General features: G+C 38.1%; 2 protein-coding genes across 2 annotated transcripts in view; one reads left to right on the top strand and one right to left on the bottom strand.

The window, feature by feature from the left end:
* Window positions 1-7: 7 nt before the first annotated feature.
* On the top strand, window positions 8-13,789 carry KIAA1432 (KIAA1432 ortholog). The gene is made up of 9 exons (XM_008568637.1): window positions 8-84; window positions 561-1,289; window positions 3,161-3,319; window positions 3,407-3,543; window positions 5,817-6,103; window positions 6,966-7,157; window positions 9,835-10,012; window positions 10,160-10,348; window positions 11,200-13,789. The coding sequence occupies exons 1-9, from the start codon at window positions 16-18 to the stop codon at window positions 11,486-11,488; spliced, it is 2,229 nt and encodes a 742-aa protein (XP_008566859.1). The 5' UTR covers window positions 8-15; the 3' UTR covers window positions 11,489-13,789.
* Window positions 3,495-20,094, bottom strand: part of ERMP1 (endoplasmic reticulum metallopeptidase 1) — a 68,439-nt gene continuing 51,839 nt past the window's right edge. Inside the window, exons 13-15 of the mRNA XM_008568638.1 lie at window positions 19,730-19,893; window positions 19,479-19,613; window positions 3,495-3,533 (exon numbers count right to left, since the gene is read on the bottom strand). Coding sequence (XP_008566860.1) covers window positions 3,495-3,533; window positions 19,479-19,613; window positions 19,730-19,893 — 338 coding nt within the window. The remainder of the gene's footprint in view (window positions 3,534-19,478; window positions 19,614-19,729; window positions 19,894-20,094) is intronic.

Here is a 20,094-nt window from a genome sequence, read left to right as displayed (position 1 = left end):
GAGGAGCAGCTCATCATGATGCAGAGGGACAGGTCAGGCCCTCAGATCCGGGAGAAGGACAGTAACCCTAATCAGAGGAAACTTGTAAGTAAAGTACAAGTCATTTCTAACATTAAGAAGGGATTAGTTTGCAGGAATAAAAGAATTTAAGAGGAAAGTATTGTCTTGTGACTTGGAAACTGAGAAAGCACATAAAATTAGTCTTAAGCTGTTGAGTATAAGACTGTTTGTGAAGGGTAAAGGATGAGGTCCTGAAATGATAATAAAATGTTCCATACTTCAGATGTTACTGCTTATTAGTTAGGCATTATTAGTTGCAAATTCTAATGGGAAACTAAGGATAGATTGGTCAATTTCAAGGGGTTTTGTTTTTGTTTTTAGATTTAATTGTATATAAAAGGCAGGATACTATTATTAACTCTAATTTTAAATAGACACCGCCCCCACACACACACATTTCCCCCAAAATTGTCATACTATCATTTTGAAAGACTTAGTAGGAACTTAAGAACTACAAATTTAATAGGAAAAAAAATCTAATCTTGTCTCTCTTTCTCCAGCTGCCATTTTGTCCTCCTGTGGTACTAGCTCAGTCTGTTGAAAATGTTTGGACAACGTGTCGAGCAAATAAACAAAAACGTCACCTTCTGGAGGCCCTCTGGCTGAGCTGTGGTGGTGCAGGGATGAAAGTTTGGCTCCCTCTCTTCCCTAGGGATCACCGCAAGCCCCATTCCTTCTTGTCCCAGCGGATCATGCTGCCTTTCCACATCAATATTTACCCCCTGGCTGTTCTGTTTGAAGATGCATTAGTCCTTGGTGCTGTCAATGACACTTTACTCTATGATTCTTTGTATACTCGGAACAGTGCTAGGGAACAGCTGGAGGTGCTCTTCCCTTTCTGTGTTGTGGAGAGAACCTCTCAGATCTACCTCCACCACATTCTACGTCAGCTTCTGGTCAGGAACCTTGGGGAGCAAGCCTTGCTTTTGGCCCAGTCCTGTGCTGGATTACCTTACTTTCCTCATGTGCTGGAGCTCATGCTCCATGAAGTGCTGGAAGAAGAAGCTACCTCACGGGAGCCCATTCCCGACCCTCTGCTTCCCACTGTGGCAAAATTTATCACTGAGTTCCCCCTCTTCCTGCAGACAGTTGTCCATTGTGCCAGGAAGACTGAATATGCCCTGTGGAATTACCTTTTTGCAGCTGTTGGAAACCCCAAGGACTTATTTGAGGAATGTTTGATGGCTCAGGATTTGGACACAGCTGCCTCTTACCTTATTATCTTACAGGTAACAATTATAAAGGGACAAGAATTAATGAGCTTAAACTTAGAAAAAAAGATGTCTTATGTTGGCACTGTGATTGTGTTTAAGGAATTAATAGTTAAATTTCCTGTTTAGTTTATGTCTTCCATTTTAAAGAACTCTCTTATCAAGTGACCACAGATTTCTTTGCATATCATAAAGTAACATTGCAGAGGTATTTTAAAACTGTACATAAATAGGCCTAAAACATATTAATGAGTTCAGATTATCTTTGAGTAATATTGAATAAATTTATTATGAGTATGTATTGTAATACAAATAATAATATGTACATATTATATAAGAAATATTGCGTAAGATTATTAGAATATTACATAAGAAACACAATAATGAGAAAGTATGGTTTTGGATATTAGTGGGTTTGTCTAAGCTCCCCACAATAATGGATTTGTTTCCTTATAGTGTGGAATTGCTGAGGGGACTCTGGATAGAGAATGCGTCACAGCAGAGCACCTTACGTTAGGCTCCCCTCGCAAGCTGAGGAGGTTCATGCCTTTCATAGTAATGACCCTCTCGTAGCTGATTTTTCTCAAAATAATGGTTCTTTGAGACTCCTGAATATTTGTTTGATTATATATTTGATAGAAGAGCTTGATCGTTTGATATTCCTTTAAGTCCGATATGGATTTGATAAGCTAAAGTTGTTTTCCTTGATATTAGAATGTAAACATAAACCTGGTTTGAATATCTTCCTGAAGCACATTTTCCTATCAGCTTATTTGCTTCATGACAACTGACTGAAACCAGAGGAGATATTCAGGCAGAGGCTGGGTGGCCCTCAGATTCCATAATTCCTTGGCCAGCCCTACAGAAAAAGCCATGGAATTATAAAAATAAAATCAAAAGAGAGAATAGAACAGTGGTTACCAGAGACTGGGGAGGGGAGTGGGTGGAAGGGGCCAGGAAAAACAGGGAGAGATTGGCCAAAGTGTACAAAATTCAATTAGATAGGAGGAGTAGGTTTCAGTGTTCTATTGAACAGTAAGGTGACTATGATTAACAGTTAAGTTTTATATATTATGTAATAGCGAGAGGAGAGGCTTTTGAATGTTTTCACCATGAAGAAATGATAAATGCATGAGGTGATTGATATATTATCTACCCTAACCCAATTATTATATAACATATATGTGTATCAAAACATCAGATTGTACCCCATAAGTATGTATAACTATGATGTGTCCATTAAGTTTTTTTAAAAAACCACTTTAAAAAGAAAAAAAAAAGAATGCAGCTGTTTTTTTGTTCTGGATCACTCCTTAGACCTTCAAGTGATCTCCCTACAATGGAATTGGAAATTTTTTCTCCACCAGAATTCCTAAGTTGCTATGGATTGGCAGATATTAGAATTAAACTTGTCTATTAGGCACATTCCCATGGAGGCTAAGACAGGCAGTAATGTTCACATCCTGACAAATCTCTTTGTCACAGGAGACCTGAGCTTTTTTGGAGTCAGGCAAACCTAGATTTGTATTGCTTTTCTGCTGATCTTTCACAGATGAGGAAACAGAGTTAAATAAACTGTTATATAGGAATGATAAACCTATTTTGCAAAAGTCACTGAAAGAAATAAATAATGTGTTTAAGGTATAGGTAAGGTATCTGGCTTGTAGTGGGAGTTTAGTAAATCATAATTTATGTTATACCAGCAGAGTGCTTGCCTCACTTTTCCTTGTATGGTGCTTTTTACTGCTCCTTTTAGTCTTACTATTAAACTAACCCCTGCAGTTTGTACATTCCTTGGGTTTAGGGAACTGTGGGGATAAAGAATTGCTCAAATATTTCCAAATCGTGTAGTATAAAAGGAATGCTGTCTTTCTTGGTTGCTTTTGTAGAATATGGAAGTCCCAGCAGTAAGTAGGCAACATGCTACCCTGCTGTTCAACACAGCTCTGGAACAAGGCAAGTGGGACCTGTGTCGACACATGATTCGATTTCTTAAAGCCATTGGCTCTGGAGAATCTGAGACACCTCCATCCACACCTACAGCTCAGGTTAGTTCAAAATTGTATAGCTTCTTTAGGCCGTTCACCTGCATGACATCTTTCTTTAACTGTACTGTGCATTGTATGTAATCACAGGAACCCAGTTCAAGTGGTGGATTTGAGTTCTTCAGGAATCGGAGCATCAGTTTATCCCAGTCAGCTGAAAATGTTCCTCCTAGTAAATTCAGCTTACAGAAAACACTAAGTATGCCATCTGGTCCTTCTGGAAAAAGGTAAAAGAATAAAGAGCCATTACTGATTTTAGGGCATCTGACACATTGTATTACAGGGCATTTACAAAATTAGGTCTGATGGAAACAATTAATCCAACTGCCATTCCTTTTTCCATTCCCAAAAGGCATAAAGACTATCCAGAAGGCTTCCCTTTTTTCTTCCTCCTAAGTTTACTTCTGTTCTCTGAATAGTTTTTGCCTCTCTGTGCTAGAGTGGATGTTGATATACCTGCTCTGAATGTGACTAACTTCAAATGACCTCTGATGATAGAGGACTAGAATAAAAAGGAAGACAGGTAAATCTGCAGATAATCCAACAGCCTTCTTTTTTTTTTTTTTTTGCGACCGGCAATGGGATCGCAACCGGCAATGGGATCGCAACCCTCGGTGTCGCGTCCGCACCGCGCTCAACCAGTGAGCGGACCGGTCTCTATATGGGATCTGAACCCTCGGCGGGAGCACCACCGCGCTCCCAAGCGCCGCACTCTACCGAGTGCGCCACCAGGCCAGCCCTCCAACAGCCTTAAAGTCTATAGTTCTACCCTTCTTTCCATCTATACCTCTTGACAAAAAAAACTTTAATGGTCATGCATTTGACTATCCCGTGACCTTTTTAAAAAAAATAAGTGATAGACTTTGTTTTTATAGCAGTTTCACGGTTAAAGAACTGAGCAGAAAGTACAGACAGTTCACACACCCCAGGCACCCCCACCCTGCAGTTTCTCCTGTTAACATCTTATATTCGTGTAGTACATTGTAACGGTTGTGAACCAGCATTGATACAGTATTATTAACTACATTTTACGTTAGGTTTCCCTCTGCGTTGTATAGTTCTATGGGTTTTGACCTTTTTTTTTTTTTTTTTTTTTTATTCCTTTTTGTCTTTTTTACTGACCGGTAACGGGATCGCAACCCTCAGTGTTGCGCCCGCACCGCGCTCAGCCAGTGAGCGGGAACCGGTCTCCACATGGGATCCGAACCCTTGGAGGGAGCGCTGCCGCACTCCCAAGCGGCGCACTCTCCAGTGCGCCACCAGGCCGGCCCGGGTTTTGACCTTTTGATTAAAGTCACTAAACAGTGGGAGAGCCAAAGGAATTGTGTTCTGGAAACTGAAATCTACATCACCCATAGATGGGTTATTGTCTCCTGAGAGGTGACTCTGAACTCATACTGAACATTATAAAATCATTAGAACTTCCTCTGGTTTCTGATGTCCTTGTATTCCTTTCTGTGTTTTTACATGTTCTTGGCTCTTGTTTTTTCTCTTCCTTAATCCCTTTTTTTATATTGTTTGTATTCTTACTACAGTACCTGGCACATAGTGAGAGATTACTGAAAGTTTTTATTGTGATGCTTTATTGCTTTCTCTCATCACTGGCCATTACCACCCCACCATACACACACGTGCACACGCACACACACGCACAGCAATATTATGGGCCACATACAAGTAGATGCATCCACGGAAGTGTATAAACAATAACCAGGCAAACAGCATCTTCTGAGCCATATCCTGAATTTAAAATATTGGTTAATAACTTACCATGTGCTTACTATGTGCTAGGAACTGTTCTAAACATTAACATGTATAGGCCTTTTAATCCTTACAACAGCTGTATGAGAGTTGTTATCATCACTGTAAAGGTGAAGAAACAAAGGCCTATAAAAGTAAATTTGGTTATGTTCACACAGCTAATGAGTGGCAAAGCCAGTATCTGAATCCAGGTAGTTCTGCTCCAGAGATTAGGCTCTTTACTCCTTCACTATATTGCCTGTCACTAAAAGCATTACCATTCCCCAAGCACCAAACAAATTACACCACATCAGCATATGAGTAAGGGATGATAGACTATATTTAGTCAAGTCGTTAATCTTTAAAAATCAGTTTTATTTTCATATATCTACGTAACTCACATTGAGAGGTTTAATTTCACTTTGCTTCTCTATCCTTAGTTTCTTTGATCTGGTCTTTTCAAATACAGCATTTATTTGCTCCCTTTCTTTCCTTCAACCGCTTGCCCCCTTCTTCCTGGTCTCACTTCTTCTGTCCCGTATTTCTTCCTCTTACATGTATTCATTCTGCAAATATGTGTGCTCTACTGTGTTCTGGGTGTTCAATACAGAGGAGAAGCCCTGATGCTTTATCTTCCTCTTCAATCAGAATTAGATCTTAGATCTCTTTTCTTGTCCGCTTTATCAGTGCTGCTGCATAAAAGTATGTGAACTCCTCCAGTGAAGATCATTCTGTAGCTCTGTTGTGTTTCCACTTACAGATGGAGCAGAGACAGTGACTGTGCTGAGAACATGTACATTGATATGATGCTCTGGAGACATGCTCGGCGCCTCTTAGAAGATGTGCGGTTAAAGGACCTCGGCTGCTTTGCAGCCCAGCTGGGCTTTGAACTCATTGGTTGGCTCTGCAAGGAACGTACCCGAGCTGCCCGGGTGGACAACTTTGTGATAGCCCTGAAGAGACTCCACAAAGATTTCCTGTGGCCACTTCCCATCATCCCAGCCTCTTCTATCAATTCTCCTTTCAAAAATGGAAAATACCGAACAGGTAAAATAAATTTCACATCACTTGCACAAGGAAGATTATATTTTACTCCAAGTACTTAGACATTTTGCTGTTAGTTGATATTTAAGAAGTCTTTTCATTGCAAACTCAGGAGTGGATAAAAGCCAACCTTTTGTACATCAGTTGAAACATAGTTTCAGTTGGTCAACATCAGTTAACCAAGGGTATAAATAAAGTAGAACCTGTGTCTCTAAGCTTTAAGACCTTAAAGTCTAATGTATAAACCTAACCATTGTTATCTAGATTATAAGTAAGTTGAGAACTGGCTGAATATAAAAGCTGCCACACTTATTATGGGAAGGAGTTTTAGAACCACTTAGTGATGGACCTCAGAATAAGCTGAATTGTGTCCTTCCTACAGGACTCACTCTAGGGAAAAAGTAAAAATGCATCTTTGACAGCTTGGGTCCTCTTCTAAACTAGGAGAGGACAAAGTGAAACTATATATTTTGGTGAAAGAAAAAATAGTTTTTTTTAGTTCAGGTCTTTCATGAAGACTTATTTATATGCAAATTAAAACAAAAATTTTTATTATGCATTGGAAACTTCATGTCATCTTAAGAACCAAGGTAAATCGCTTAGAAGATGAACAGAATAAAGTTTTGCCTCGTTCCAGGAAAAGATACAAAGATATGACCGTTAGATGGCGTTACACGGTCAGTCCATTTTGTTACAATCCGACGTCCCTAGTTTTGGGGTGGATGGTAGGTGTAGGAAAGTGATTAGCTTTGAACTGTGAGTATTGGGTGGGCAGGTGGGGTAAGCTATGAGAGCGGAACAGGAACTGGCAGTGTGTCCACCTTGAATTTATTTATTGTTGTTTGTTCATGAATCTGTCCTGCAGTAGGGGAGCAGCTGTTAAAGTCTCAATCAGCTGACCCTTTTTTAAGTCTTGAGATGGATACTGGCATCTCTGATATCCAACGAAGTCAGAGCTGGCTTGGCAGCATTAACCCCGCCCATCATGAAATAGACACAGCCTCATCCCATGGACCACAAACACAAGATGCCTTCCTGTCACCTTTATCTAATAAAGGTCAGTGACATTTTAAGTCCTCACTCTTCTTCAGTTCCTTTGAAAGAAAGTTTATGTGCTGTAGCACTTCAGAGATGGAGCTTCACTTTTTCCTTTCAGTGTCCTAGAAGATTAGCCGTTAGTATTTGTTGGAGAGGTGGACAGTTACTAGAACAAGGGCAGATTGGCCTTGACTATACTTTACCATATTTATTTTAGATAGATGAAATAGATAAAGTTTCAGCACAGATCAACATTAACAGATAAATCTTTGTAGTAGATTTTGATAAGGAAACACTAACTTTGAACCTCGAGTAAGCAAAATGTTATCCCCGTGTAAAGAATTTTATTCTTATCATAAGTAGACCTGTATCATAAAAAACTGTATCCTATCATTATTATTATATTTTTTATTTCATCAATTAAAATTTGTGGATATTTGTTCTTTTTCTTAAGTTCCTACATAATATCCTTGATTCTGCCTCTTGGCCTTCAGAACCTGAGATACTTACTCTCTGGCCCGTTATAAAAAAATGTGCACTGACTTCTGCTCTGTGGAAATGGGTAAATTACAAACTGAAGAAGTTTTGAAGCAATTTATGTTGGTATAGGGTTATAAAATGTAGGAGCTTAAACAGCAGTTGGACTGATTTTCTGCAATTTTCATATTGGCTGGGCATTCGCCTAATGTTTGGTTTTCAGTCTGTCGTCGTTACCTGAACTTCTGCTGTGAGAGGAGGCTTAAAGCTGCCATTACTTTTTTTTTAGTTGTGGTAGAATACACATAAATTTACCATCTTAACCATTTTTAAGAATGCAGTTCAGCAGTGTTTATTACATCCACATTGTTGTGCAGTCGATCTCTGGAACACCTTTCATCTTACAAAACTAGAACTCTGGGTATATTTTATTTAATAATAACAACTCTCCATTCCTCCCTCACTCCAGCCACTGGCAACCACCATTCTATTTTCTATATGAATTTGACTACTCTAGGTACTTCATATATGGGAATCATATGGTATTTGTCTTTGTGTGACTGGAGTATTTCACTTAACATAATACCTCAAGTTCATCCATTGTGTACATGTGTCAGAATTTCCTTCCTCTTCAAGGCTAAATAATATTCCATTACATGTATATACCACATTTTTTTCATTCATTCACCTGTCTAGGAACACTTGGGCTGCTTCCACCTTTTGGCTATTGTGAATAATGCTGCTATGAATATGGGTATACCAATATCTCTTCAAGATTCTATTTTCAATTCTTTTGGATATATACCCAGAAATGGGATTGCTGGAACATATGGTAATTCTATTTGTAAGTTTTTGAGGAGTTGCCATACTGTTTTCCTTAACAAGTGCACCATTTTACATTCCCACTAATAGTAACATAGGTTTTGATTTCTCCACATCCTTGTCAACACTTATTTTCTGTTTTTTGATAGTAGCCATCCCAGTAGGGGCAAGGTGGTGCAATTACTTGTTTTAGAAAACTTTTTTAAAGAGATACTTTCAAATATATTTTAAAAGTAGAGATAATAGTATAGTGGGCCCCTCCCCCCCATGTATCCATCACTCAGCTTCCATTATTACCAACTCATGGCCAGATGTTTCAACCACTCCCTCCCATATTAATTGAAGCAAATCCAAGAAATATATTTTATCTGTAAAAATTTCAGTATGTATCCTACAAGGACACTTTTTAAAAATTGTAACCATAATACCATTACATCCCTCTAAAAATTTAGTAACAATTCCTTAATACCATCAAATATCCAGTAAGTATTCAGGTTTCCAGTTGTTTTATAAATGTTATAAATTTTTTTAGTCTTAGTGAAGATCCAAATAAAGTTCACACATCGGGATTATTTTTAATTCTCTTTTTAAGTGATTGTTGTCTTCCCCCACCCGCTTGCAATTTATTCATTGAAGAAACTTGTTTCAGTGGATTTTCTCAACAATGTGGATTTTGCTGATTGCATCTTCATGGTTTAGTTTAACAGTTTTCTCTGTATTTTCTGTAACTTGGTAGTTGACTCTAAAGACTTGATCAAATTCTAGCTAGATTTTTTTGGGAGGAAGCAGGGAAGACTATTTCATAGGTTGTAGTATGTTTTTCCATCCACATAATGTCTGGTTATCTAAAGATTATTTTTAAATACCTGCTATCGTTCATATGAGGATATTCAGAAATATCCTAATATTTTTGGTGGAAAAACAGAATTAAAAGATAATACAAATCGGGCCGGCCCGGTGGCGCACTGGATAGTGCGCCGCTTGGGAAGCGCGGCAGCGCTCCCGTCCGAGGGTTCGGATCCCATGTGCAGACCGGTTCCCGCTCACTGGCTGAGCGAGGCGCGGGAGCAACGCCGAGGCTTGCGATCCCGTTGCCGGATCCCGTTGCCGGTCCCCGGTCCGGTCCGGGGGCAACACTGAGGGTTGCGATCCGTTGCGGGACACGGAAAAAAGACAAAAGACAAAAAAAAAAAAAAAAGATAATACAAATCTTTTCATGAATTATGTGCAGTACCTCATATAACACGGCACTTTCAGCAGTGGATTTAATGTTTGGGTTTCAAACATTAAAATCCTGAGGAGAAATCAACATTTGAGAAACAGCTAATATTTAAAATTAAAGGAAAACATATTTTCTACACGAAGCTTGTTTATAACTTTTGGCAATTCTTTGTCAGGTGATGAATGCAGTATTGGTTCAGCCACAGATCTGACTGAAAGTAGCTCCATGGTGGATGGGGACTGGACAATGGTGGATGAAAATTTCTCCACCCTCAGTTTAACGCAGTCAGAGCTAGAGCACATCTCCATGGAGTTGGCGAGTAAAGGGCCTCACAAATCCCAGGTCCAGCTTCGGTGAGTTTCTCAGCATTCTGCACAGAATGCTTACTCAGGGTATTTGGGCAAATAGGGCACATGGGCTACTTTCCTAATAATCATAGCCATTCTATACATCTACAGATCCTTCCTAGCATAAATCATTTTGTTTCTACTTATATATAGGTATTTGCTACACATTTTCATGGAGGCAGGATGTCTGGACTGGTGCATTGTCATAGGCCTGATTCTTAGAGAATCCTCAATTATCAGTCAGATTTTGGTTATTACACAGTCATCAGAGGTAGATGGAGAGATGTTACAGAACATAAAGACAGGACTCCATGCAGTGGACAGATGGGCCTCTACAGACTGGTAAGTGCTGGTTTCCTTAGGCTTTTTATCCTTTGGTGTCCTTTGGTGAATCCTGTCATTTCACATTAAGGCTTAGTTATGGTTCATTTATTTTGGGTACTTTTAGGTTAGTAGAAATAAAAAACATGTTTTCATGTGTTCATTTTTAAGGCTACTTTCTTTAGTAACCATTTAAATGTGTAATATCTATTGAGTAAAGTTACAGTTGGGTCAGTTTATAATTTATAATGTGAATGCATGTGACTGACTCAAGAATGATGCAGTATAAATGATCTTAGAATTAGAATGGAACTTAAGATTTGTAATTGTGTGGAACTGAAGTTAATGACCTCAAAATGTCTGCTTGAAAAGAAAAAATTAATTAAGGTCTGTGTGAATTTAACATTCCATGGTAGTTACTAGGAAATCCAAATTAAGAATAGGGAGTGGAAGTTAAGAGCTTTGTACCATACCCCTATCTTTGTCACCAGTTATGTGTGGATTTAGGGCTAGTTACTTCCTTACTTGGATCTAGTTTTCCTTAATTGCCTAATGCATTTAGGTTACATGTTCTCTGAAGGTCCTTTTAGGAGTCTAAAATCCTGTTGGTCCTTCAATTGTAGAATATAATTTTTAATTGTAATCCCAGTTTTAAAATGTCAGTCTTTGCTCCTAGTGCTCAGAAATTTAAGACTCACACTTATGATGTTTGCATCTAGCTCCCTCTGCGTTGGGCAGGGCACCCAGGAAACTTGTCCTCTCTACCTCCTTTATTGTTGTCCTTATTGTATCATTGTTTAGTAAGAGATTAGCTGTAACACTCTACCAAGCCTTTTGAATTATGATGGATGAGCTCATTTTTTTCTATTTAGCCCTGGATATAAGCCATTTTTAAACATCATTAAACCACAACTGCAGAAGCTCAGTGAGATAACAGAAGAGCAGGTCCAGTCTGATGCCTTCCAACCAATAACTGTGGGTAAGACTCCTGAACAGACTAGCACCCGGGCAGAGGAAAGCAGGGGCTCTTCTGGCCATGGAAACATCCCTCAGGGTGAGATTGGGGGTAGCAGTATGGTCAGCCGGAAAGAGGACGACACAATCCGAGCAGAGGAGGAGGAACCTTTTCAGGATGGGACTTATGACTGTTCTGTGTCCTAACAACGAGGCGTAATCTGGAGGGACAGTATTAATTCCCAGCAGTGTGCAACTGAGTATGCATGCTAGTTGGGTGATTTAACAGAGGAGAGAACTCAGCTTAGAGACTCTCTGGTAAAGTATTACTAGATTTTAACTAATTCTTTTCTCCTCTAAGAAATCTTTGACTCCATAAAAATGTGATATCAAATAAAACGTCTTTCATAAAAAAATATTTTTAAGCTGCAGTGGAAAGTAATAAAGAATATCATACAGATGTACATGAGAATATCTTGGTTTTATTCAAAGGTGACAGCTCTTAAACTCTAGGGATGGTTTTGCCCTGGGTGAGCTTACTTTTTCACTGCTTATAGCTTCTTATATGTTTTCTGGTTCAGTGTGTGTCCAGACTGATTTTTTTTTAAATAAATGCTAAGGTGCTTGCTATAGCTCATCAGGTACTTGAGCTACCTGTTTGCTCCCTTGGATAGAGTTTGCTGAACTCCCTAATTAGTCCTCCTGAATGGATGCCAGCATGATGGAGACGTTCTCCTTGGCTTTACTAGCCTGTTAGATCCCAGTCCTGAACTGACAAAAGCTATTTACCTGTGAGCTAATGTGCCTGTTGGCAAGCTTGATTCCTACTAGATCAACGTGGACATAAGTCTGAGGGGTTCTTATCAATTATGCTGTTAGATACCACTAAACTATTTTTTATCAAACAACTGTATCTTTTTGTGAATACTCTTGTGTAAATATACTCAAAGGCACTGTTCATATTTTTAGGACTTGTATAATAATTTGTAAGGTTTTATGCAGGATTCTGCATGACTTTAGATACACTTAGAATAAAGACAGAGCTTGCTCTTCTTTCCCAAAATGAACAGTCTTCATAAAGGAAGACAGATTTATTGGCTTGGACATGAAATGGTCACACTGATCATGAAATGGAACAGGTTTTGTGCAAATTAATGTAGTTTCTTATTTATTGCTTTTATAAACTGAATAAAAATGGACTTTTATTTAAATAGACTGCTGAATCCTGTATTATCATGGTTACTAAAAATTAGTATGTAAAGAATGCATTCTTCATTGTAAACTTTAAAATGTTATGTATTTCTAGATATGACTTAAATTTTAGTTTTCATACATTATGAAAACAGAACTGCATACTTCTAATAGCTTGAGACTAAACATATATATCCACTGTATGTAATTCTAATTACTTTATAACAGTATTAATTTAGATAGCTTGTTTGTACTGTGCAATTTGAACAAGGAATGCAAGGTTATTTTTTACAAAAACAAACTTGTTTATTTTTATAATAATGTATTTGATGTGGACCAAATTTGTACCCCTATATAAAACAGCCTCTCTTATAGTGCAATCATAGTTTAGAAACAAAACTGGTCCTCTTTCCTTGCTTTTTAACGTAAATGGCTAGATTTGGTTGTCTTAGCCAGGTTTCCTTTGAAGGAGAGACTGAAAACCATTTTGAAATTGCTTAGTTCAGAATTCATCAAACTATTTAAAATTACTGAGTTTTATCATTTACTTTTTACAAGTGCAATAATTTCACATAAAACTTGTGAATGGGTGGATAATTGGTACCTGATCCTTTTGGTGCTACTTTCATTTAAGTCTTTATTTCAAACCACCTTTCCCTGAATCTTCAGATAGAAAATATTTTCCACATGAGTACGTGCAGCCCAGTAAGAAACTAGACTGAAATTTCTTCTCCTATTCTAGTCTATCAGGGAGAAGAACCAGCATTATTTTTGTGTTTGGTGTGTTTGGTGTGAATATTCAATCAATAAAAATGATTTACCATTATAAACAGCTGTGATCTTTTCAAAATCCTAAATAAAAGACTGTGCTGCTGAGTTCATCTCACACTTTTGAAAGCAGGACACCAATATGTTAACTGTATTTTTGTGGCTTAGGCCATGAATGAATCTTTTCTTCTATAAAATATTCGTTTTTTAACTAATAGAAATAAGAGGCCCTGAGGCAAGAAAATTTGGCAAGTTTACAAAAAATTTCTCTTTGATAATTTCTTTGTTATATATTTTAATTTCAAAGAACTCATTTTGTCATGTTGTTTGGTTCACATATCAACTGTTAAAGCCATAATTTTAACCAGTGAATTTAAATATTGAGTATAACTGTTTGAAGTTTACTATATACATTTAAGTTATTTGCTGATACCAAAAACAAGTCACTTGGGGGGGAAGAGTCAACCTTTGCTTGTAATTAAAGTTGCTGCTACTTCTGTAATGTGTATTTTTTTAACTTGGTAAAGGGCAATAAAACCATTACACACATTTCTGTTTATTAATCATCTCAAGTTAACAGCAAAAAGTGTATTAAAATCCACAAAAAATATTCTTTTCATTATATAATTCCACCTCTTAGAGTTTTCCTTATGAAATAACTAGAACTTCAGACAGTTTTACTTAAAATATTTATTTATATATAGAGTTAGAATGACAGCATCAAGAGTTGGCATCAAACTAAATGCCTGACAATAGAATATTGGAAGAAACAATCCCTGTTGATGACGTAGAAAATGTTCAAAATATAATGAAATGACAAAATTATGTATATCATACAATCTCCACCAAGCAAACAAAATTTTATATGTTAAGTATGTGGCATCATATCATCTCTAATAGGTGGGATTAAAAATGATTTTGATTCTTGCCTGTCTTCCTAAATCTGCTTTCTGTCTCTATGAATTTGCTTATTCTGGACATTTCGTATAAATGGAATCATATACTGTGTGGACTTCCTGTCTGGTTTCTTTTACTTGGCATGATATTGTCAAGGTTCATCCCTGTGTATGAGTGTCACTACTTCATTCCTTTTTAAGGTCAAATACTACTCCATTCTGCAGATATATCATTTGTTTATCCATTCAGCAGTTGAGGGTCATTTGGGTTTTTCCCACTTTTTGGCTACCACCTCCATGAACCTTCCACAAACACGTTTCTGTGCGTATCATATGTTTTCAGTTCTATCTAGGAGTGAAACTGCTTGGTCATATGGTAACTGGTTAATTTTTTAAGGAAATGCCAAACCATATTCACTAGCAGTGGTTGAAGATTCCAATTTCTGCCAATAACACTTATCATTCTGTATTTTTGGTAATAGTCCTCCAAGTTTAGATTCTCATTTACCTAATGGCTAATGTATACCTTTTCATATGACTGTTAGTCATTTGTATAGCTCTGAAGATTCTCATCCTTTGCCCATTTTCAATTGAGTCATTTATCTTTTTGTTGATCTGCAAGAGTTCTTTTTATATATTCTGAATACTAGACCCTTAGATACATGATTTCCAAAATTTCCTCATTCTGTAAGCATGTCTTTAACATTTTATGTGTTCTTTGAAACATTTTTCATTTTGATGAAGTCCAGCTTCTTTCTTTGGTTGCTTGTGCTTTTTGGTGTTTTAGCTAAGAAAACACTGCTTAATCCTAGGTTAGGGAAATTTATGCCTGTGTTTTCTAATAAGTTTTATAGTTTTAGCTCCTACATTTAAGTCTGTGATCCATTTTGAGTAATTTTTTTGTATGTGGTATGAAATAGGGGTCTAACTTCATTCTTTTGTATGTGAATATTGAATTGTCCAAGCACCATTTATTGAAAAGATTATTTTTCTCAATGAGTCATCAAAAATCAATTAACTAAATGTATGGGTTTATTTCTGCCCGCCCCAGCTGTATTACAATGATCTACATGTCTATCCTTATGCCCGTGCCACACTGTCTTGATTATTGTTGCTTTGTAGGATTTTTTTTTTTTTTTTTTTTTTTTTTTTTTTTTTTTTGCTTTGTAGGATATTTTGAACGTGTGAGTCCTAAATTTGTTTTTTTAAGGTTGTCTTGATTGTTCTGGGTCCCTTGCATTTTCATATAAATTTTAGGATCTGCTTGTCAATTTCTATACTAAAAAAAAAGACAGCTGAGATTTTGATAGGGGTTGTGTTCCCTCTGTAAATCAATTTGGAGAATTTTGCCATCTTAATATTAAGCCTTCCAAACCATGCACCTGAGATGTCTTTCTATTTATTTAGGTCATCTTTAATTTCTTTCAGCAATATTTTGTAGTTTTCAGTGTAAAAAGTCTTGTTTTGCTAAACTTACTCCTAAGCATTTTATTGAGTATTTTCTTGATGATGCTACTGCAAATGGAATTGTTAATTTCATTTTCAAGTTGTTTATAGAAATACAACTGATTTCTATATATTGATATTGGATCATGGAATACTGCGTTCATTTATTAAATGTAATAATTTTCTGTGGATTCCTTAGGATCTTCTATATTGACAATCACGTTGTTTATGACTAGAGGTAGTTTAACTCTTCCTTGCGATCTGGATGCCTTTTCTTTCTCTTGCCAAATTGTCCTGGCTAGAGCCACCAGTACAATATTGTATAAAGTGGCAGTAGTGGACATCCTTGCCTTCTTCCTGATCTTAGGGGGAAAGCTTTCTATCTTTTATCATGAAGTGTGGTGTTAGCTGTGGATTTTTCATTGATCTTTATCCATTCTTAGTTTGCTGAGTGTTTTTATTATGGAAGCATTTTAGATTTTGTCAAAAAAAATTTTTTGCAGATGTTGAGATGTTTTTGTCCTTTATTGTTATAATGTGGTTTATTAATTGATTTTCAAATATTAAACCAACCTTGCCATCCCAGGATTGATCACACTTGGTCATGGTGCAGGGCCAAATTAGAGAACTTGTTCAGCTGCTTGTTTTTGTACTGAATGGACAGTAGAAAGGAATTCATTCAGAAGGCTGACTAACTTGCACAGAGGTCTTTGAACTTACAGGTACATGCTCTATTCTGGTTGAGTGGTGGTGCCCTTTCCTTGTGTGGAGATTAGAATAAGCAGTGGGTCATTCTGGCTGAAAAGCAATTTCTTCTTCCCTCCCGACTACCAGTAACCCCCTAATAAAATAATACTCTTCTCTATTAGCCCTTTGGTAATTTTTTTTGGGGGGGTGGGGATTGAAATTATTTAAAACTCCTAAATATGCTGTAGCTCAGTGTTTACCAACTAGGTCATTTCCATGAAATTCAGATGCACCATTTCATTCCAAGGCAAAAAAGGATTTCAACTGAAGTAAACTAACATTTCCATATTGAGTTTTGCTTACATCACCCATCAAAATAGCAATTATACCCACATGAGCCATCTAGGTCTTTTAACAATAATTAAAAGGCTCTGTGGACATGAAATAACCCTTGATATATGGGGATACAGGAAAACATAGCAATCTTCTGGTAAAAAGATACCAACCAGCAGGTTGAAGTTTATTTTGGTAACATTGTAAGGCAATAATTAATCCTCAACAAGTCAGCAAGAAGAAATGGACAAACAGCCCTTCTTCCTATAGCTCCCTGAGTCAGCAGGCCGGCTGGTGGCCCCATCAGTGGTAACATCTTAAGGAATCTCCTTTGATGGTTATTTATATCAGCTAAACTATGGAAACAGAAACACTTCATGCAACAATCAATCATTCTTAGGTCAGATATAAGAAAGAGATACTTTACTTTAAAATGACAATTCTTCACACTTTCCCTAAATAAGCAGTATTTCCTCTAAAATACTGTGCTACTTTAAATTATGTAGAAAATAATGCTTTTGGTTAGAGCTTGAAAAGACTCTTTTGGAAACGGATAAGTTTAATCTCAGAAGCTACTGACGATGTGACACAGTGTGCTTATTAACAGAGCCATGAATACTGTGTCTGGCATTAAAACAACCTTCCAGAATATTAAGCATGCCCTGAAACTAGTGAGCATCTTTTTACTTACTGACAATATTAAAGCTTCATATAATGCTAAAGAAAACCAAAAGAGAATTGTTTGCATAAGGGAAATAACCCAAAGGCAAAAGAAACAACCATGTAATTATTACCAAAAGGAGTTAACAGCATCCTTCCCACAGGTGGGGAAAAAAAAAAAAAATCACAGGAAACAAGGTGTTCTAGTAATCTATTTTAGATTAACCACAAGGACAGAAAATATGCTTGTGTTTTGAAATTCATTAAGATATTACTTTTTCTGCATAACTGAGTCTATACAAGCTATAAATCCTGCAGACCTTATGTACTACCTGACAGATAAATGTAGCAGGAACCAGACACTGGAAGCACTAGAGACTGATTTCTGCAAAGTCTAGGAAAAGCACTGACTCCAATGTGCAGTGTCAATGCATGTGACAGCCAACACATTATCATTCAGCTCCGGCAGCGGCCCTGCTGTCTGTGTTGGCCCAGTTCGGTTTTAGGAGCCACAGATCATGCAAGTAGTATGAGGAACATGATTAAGAAAGCATATCATATACACTGCACAAGACCTTCAAGGAAGTTTCCTCCTTGAACACTTACTGTGTTCTTTCTATTCAGACAGATCTGAGGACCACTTTTTGAGAAGCATTCCTCTTACTCCCCCATCACCTGAGAAAAGTCTTAGCTTTTTTTTTTTACTTTGGCTTTTCTTTCAACTTTTTTTGTATGCTTGCTAAATTCCAAATTTGTCCAATTGTTTACATTTCCTAACAGAAAAAAGAAAGCATAGTTTACCACTGATCTCACCAAACCCTCTCACTGCTGGAACAAAAAAGCTGTGAGAAGTGCTGCTATGATATGCCTCACAAGATAACATGCCCGTCTTCAAAATGAAAAGCTCCTTTAAGTCCTAGTACTGCTGTTATGCACCAACAGGTACAGTGGTCTCATTCTAGTACATGCTACAATCTCAAGTCTTGGGAAAGCCAGCCCCGCTGGACAGTAAGTTACGGAGAAACTAACCTATTCAACTGGCTGGAAAACAAAAAGGAAGACCTAATGCATCAATAAGACTGTGTCCTAAAGAATTAGCCTTGTATCAAAAGACTCCTATGAAAGGAAGAGAAGAAAATAAATATTTATAAAATGCCCACCATACCCAACCCTACCACCAAGTCAGTGCTCTGAGGAAGGAAGTTAAGGTCCTGTACTTGCACAAAAAATATTCTGAACCAAAAGAACCTGTGAAAACCCAGAGGGAAATGTAGCTAGACAAATGTTCCCCCTTCTCAAATTGGTAAGGTGGAAAGGGGGAACAGATATGTTTCAGAGAAAAACAGGCATTAAAAGCCATCTCAAGAAAGCACAGCAATGGATCTGAGTGACCGCCTGTCAGGACAGTGAGTCACCAGCTCCACACAGGGCTCCACATCCAGGCTTCAGTACAAAGACAGAACTCTGAAAGCTCTCCAAGAGGCTGCCTGAAGAAACACAGCTCTCAGCACAGGCTGGGGCCTAAAAGGCCCAGTGAGTGCCTCTTCCCCAGTCCTTATGGCAACTACCTTCCAATGACAGAGTAGATCTCAAGGGGAATCATTACCCCAGTGAATGATACTGTACCTCTTATCCACTGACACAATAAATGGTCTTGGGCTTTAATTGGAAATGACTTTTGTGTCATTAGCAATGGTCTGACAGTCTACATCTTTCATGACCCTAGAAGGACAGCTATTAAAGTGGTTTGTTGGCTTCTGTCCTTAAGGTCATATAAAATGAAGGGTGTGTAGTGGCAGTACCCAGATATGTGTAAGTGCCACAAAACTGGCATTTTCAAGTGTCAAAAAGGCCATGCATCACTGTCCTGCAGCTTAACACTTACAGTCCTTGGCCCTGAAGAGTGTTAACCCAAAAAGCTGTTTGAACATATGCTCATTAAAATTCACTGACTTACGTTACAAATGTCCACATAACAGGGAGAAACCATATCACGTGGAGTATCCACTAGGCATGTACTTAGAGCTCATCCTCAAGATTAAAACACAAAGACATTATAGGTGCACACCCAGGCAGAGGGAAATGTCCAATCTGGTAACTTTTCCTTCAGAGCATCCAGTTGGGAGGATAGCTTGTCTTCCCCAGACAGATAGTGGGCGGCAATGGCCACAGTGAGCATTCCTTCAGTAAAACACAAAGACATTATAGGTGCACACCCAGGCAGAGGGAAATGTCCAATCTGGTAACTTCTCCTTCAGAGCATCCAGTTGGGAGGATAGCTTGTCTTCCCCAGACAGATAGTGGGCGGCAATGGCCACAGTGAGCATTCCTTCACGCTGTTCTCCTGAGACCTGCCAGAGAAAATTTATTAGTTCTATAATTCTCTGAAGCCAGAATACCACCTGGTTCTTGCTAAATACCACCTGGGAACCTGATCAATGAAATGGCAAAACTGGGAAATTCCCACCTGCACTTCTATCCAGAACTGCCATGCAGAGGCCTGGAGTCCATGGGAGTAAAATACAAAGTAGTCCCCTCCTTTACTTGTGACTGGGGTGCCATTGCCAAGAGACCACTGAGAAAGTGTTGACCCTTTGTGGGCTCGAACGTAGAATGACATATGGCTTGGTCCTGGAAAAAAGAACAGTTAAATCAATCTTTAAAAAAGCATCAACGGGGCCGGCCCGGTGGCGCACTGGATAGTGCGCTGCTTGGGAAGCGCGGTGGCGCTCCCGCCCGAGGGTTCGGATCCCACATACGGACCGGTTCCCGCTCACTGGCTGAGCGAGGCACGGGAGCAGCACCGAGGGTTGCAATCCCGTTGCCGGTCCC

The sequence above is a fragment of the Galeopterus variegatus genome, unplaced genomic scaffold (genome assembly GCF_000696425.1).
Source record: "Galeopterus variegatus unplaced genomic scaffold, G_variegatus-3.0.2 Scaffold427, whole genome shotgun sequence".
Lineage (NCBI taxonomy): Eukaryota > Metazoa > Chordata > Mammalia > Dermoptera > Cynocephalidae > Galeopterus > Galeopterus variegatus.
This window is presented reverse-complemented; position numbering and strand designations above follow the sequence as displayed.

What these genes read in the sequence shown, in the direction of transcription:
- KIAA1432 (XM_008568637.1), top strand. Translation starts at nt 16, where the DNA reads ATGATGCAGAGGGACAGGTCAGGCCCTCAGATCCGGGAGAAGGACAGT. An exon ending in ACCCTAATCAGAGGAAACTT is followed by an intron (nt 85 to 560) that starts GTAAGTAAAGTA and finishes CTCTTTCTCCAG; the next exon opens with CTGCCATTTTGTCCTCCTGT. An exon ending in CTTACCTTATTATCTTACAG is followed by an intron (nt 1,290 to 3,160) that starts GTAACAATTATA and finishes TTGCTTTTGTAG; the next exon opens with AATATGGAAGTCCCAGCAGT.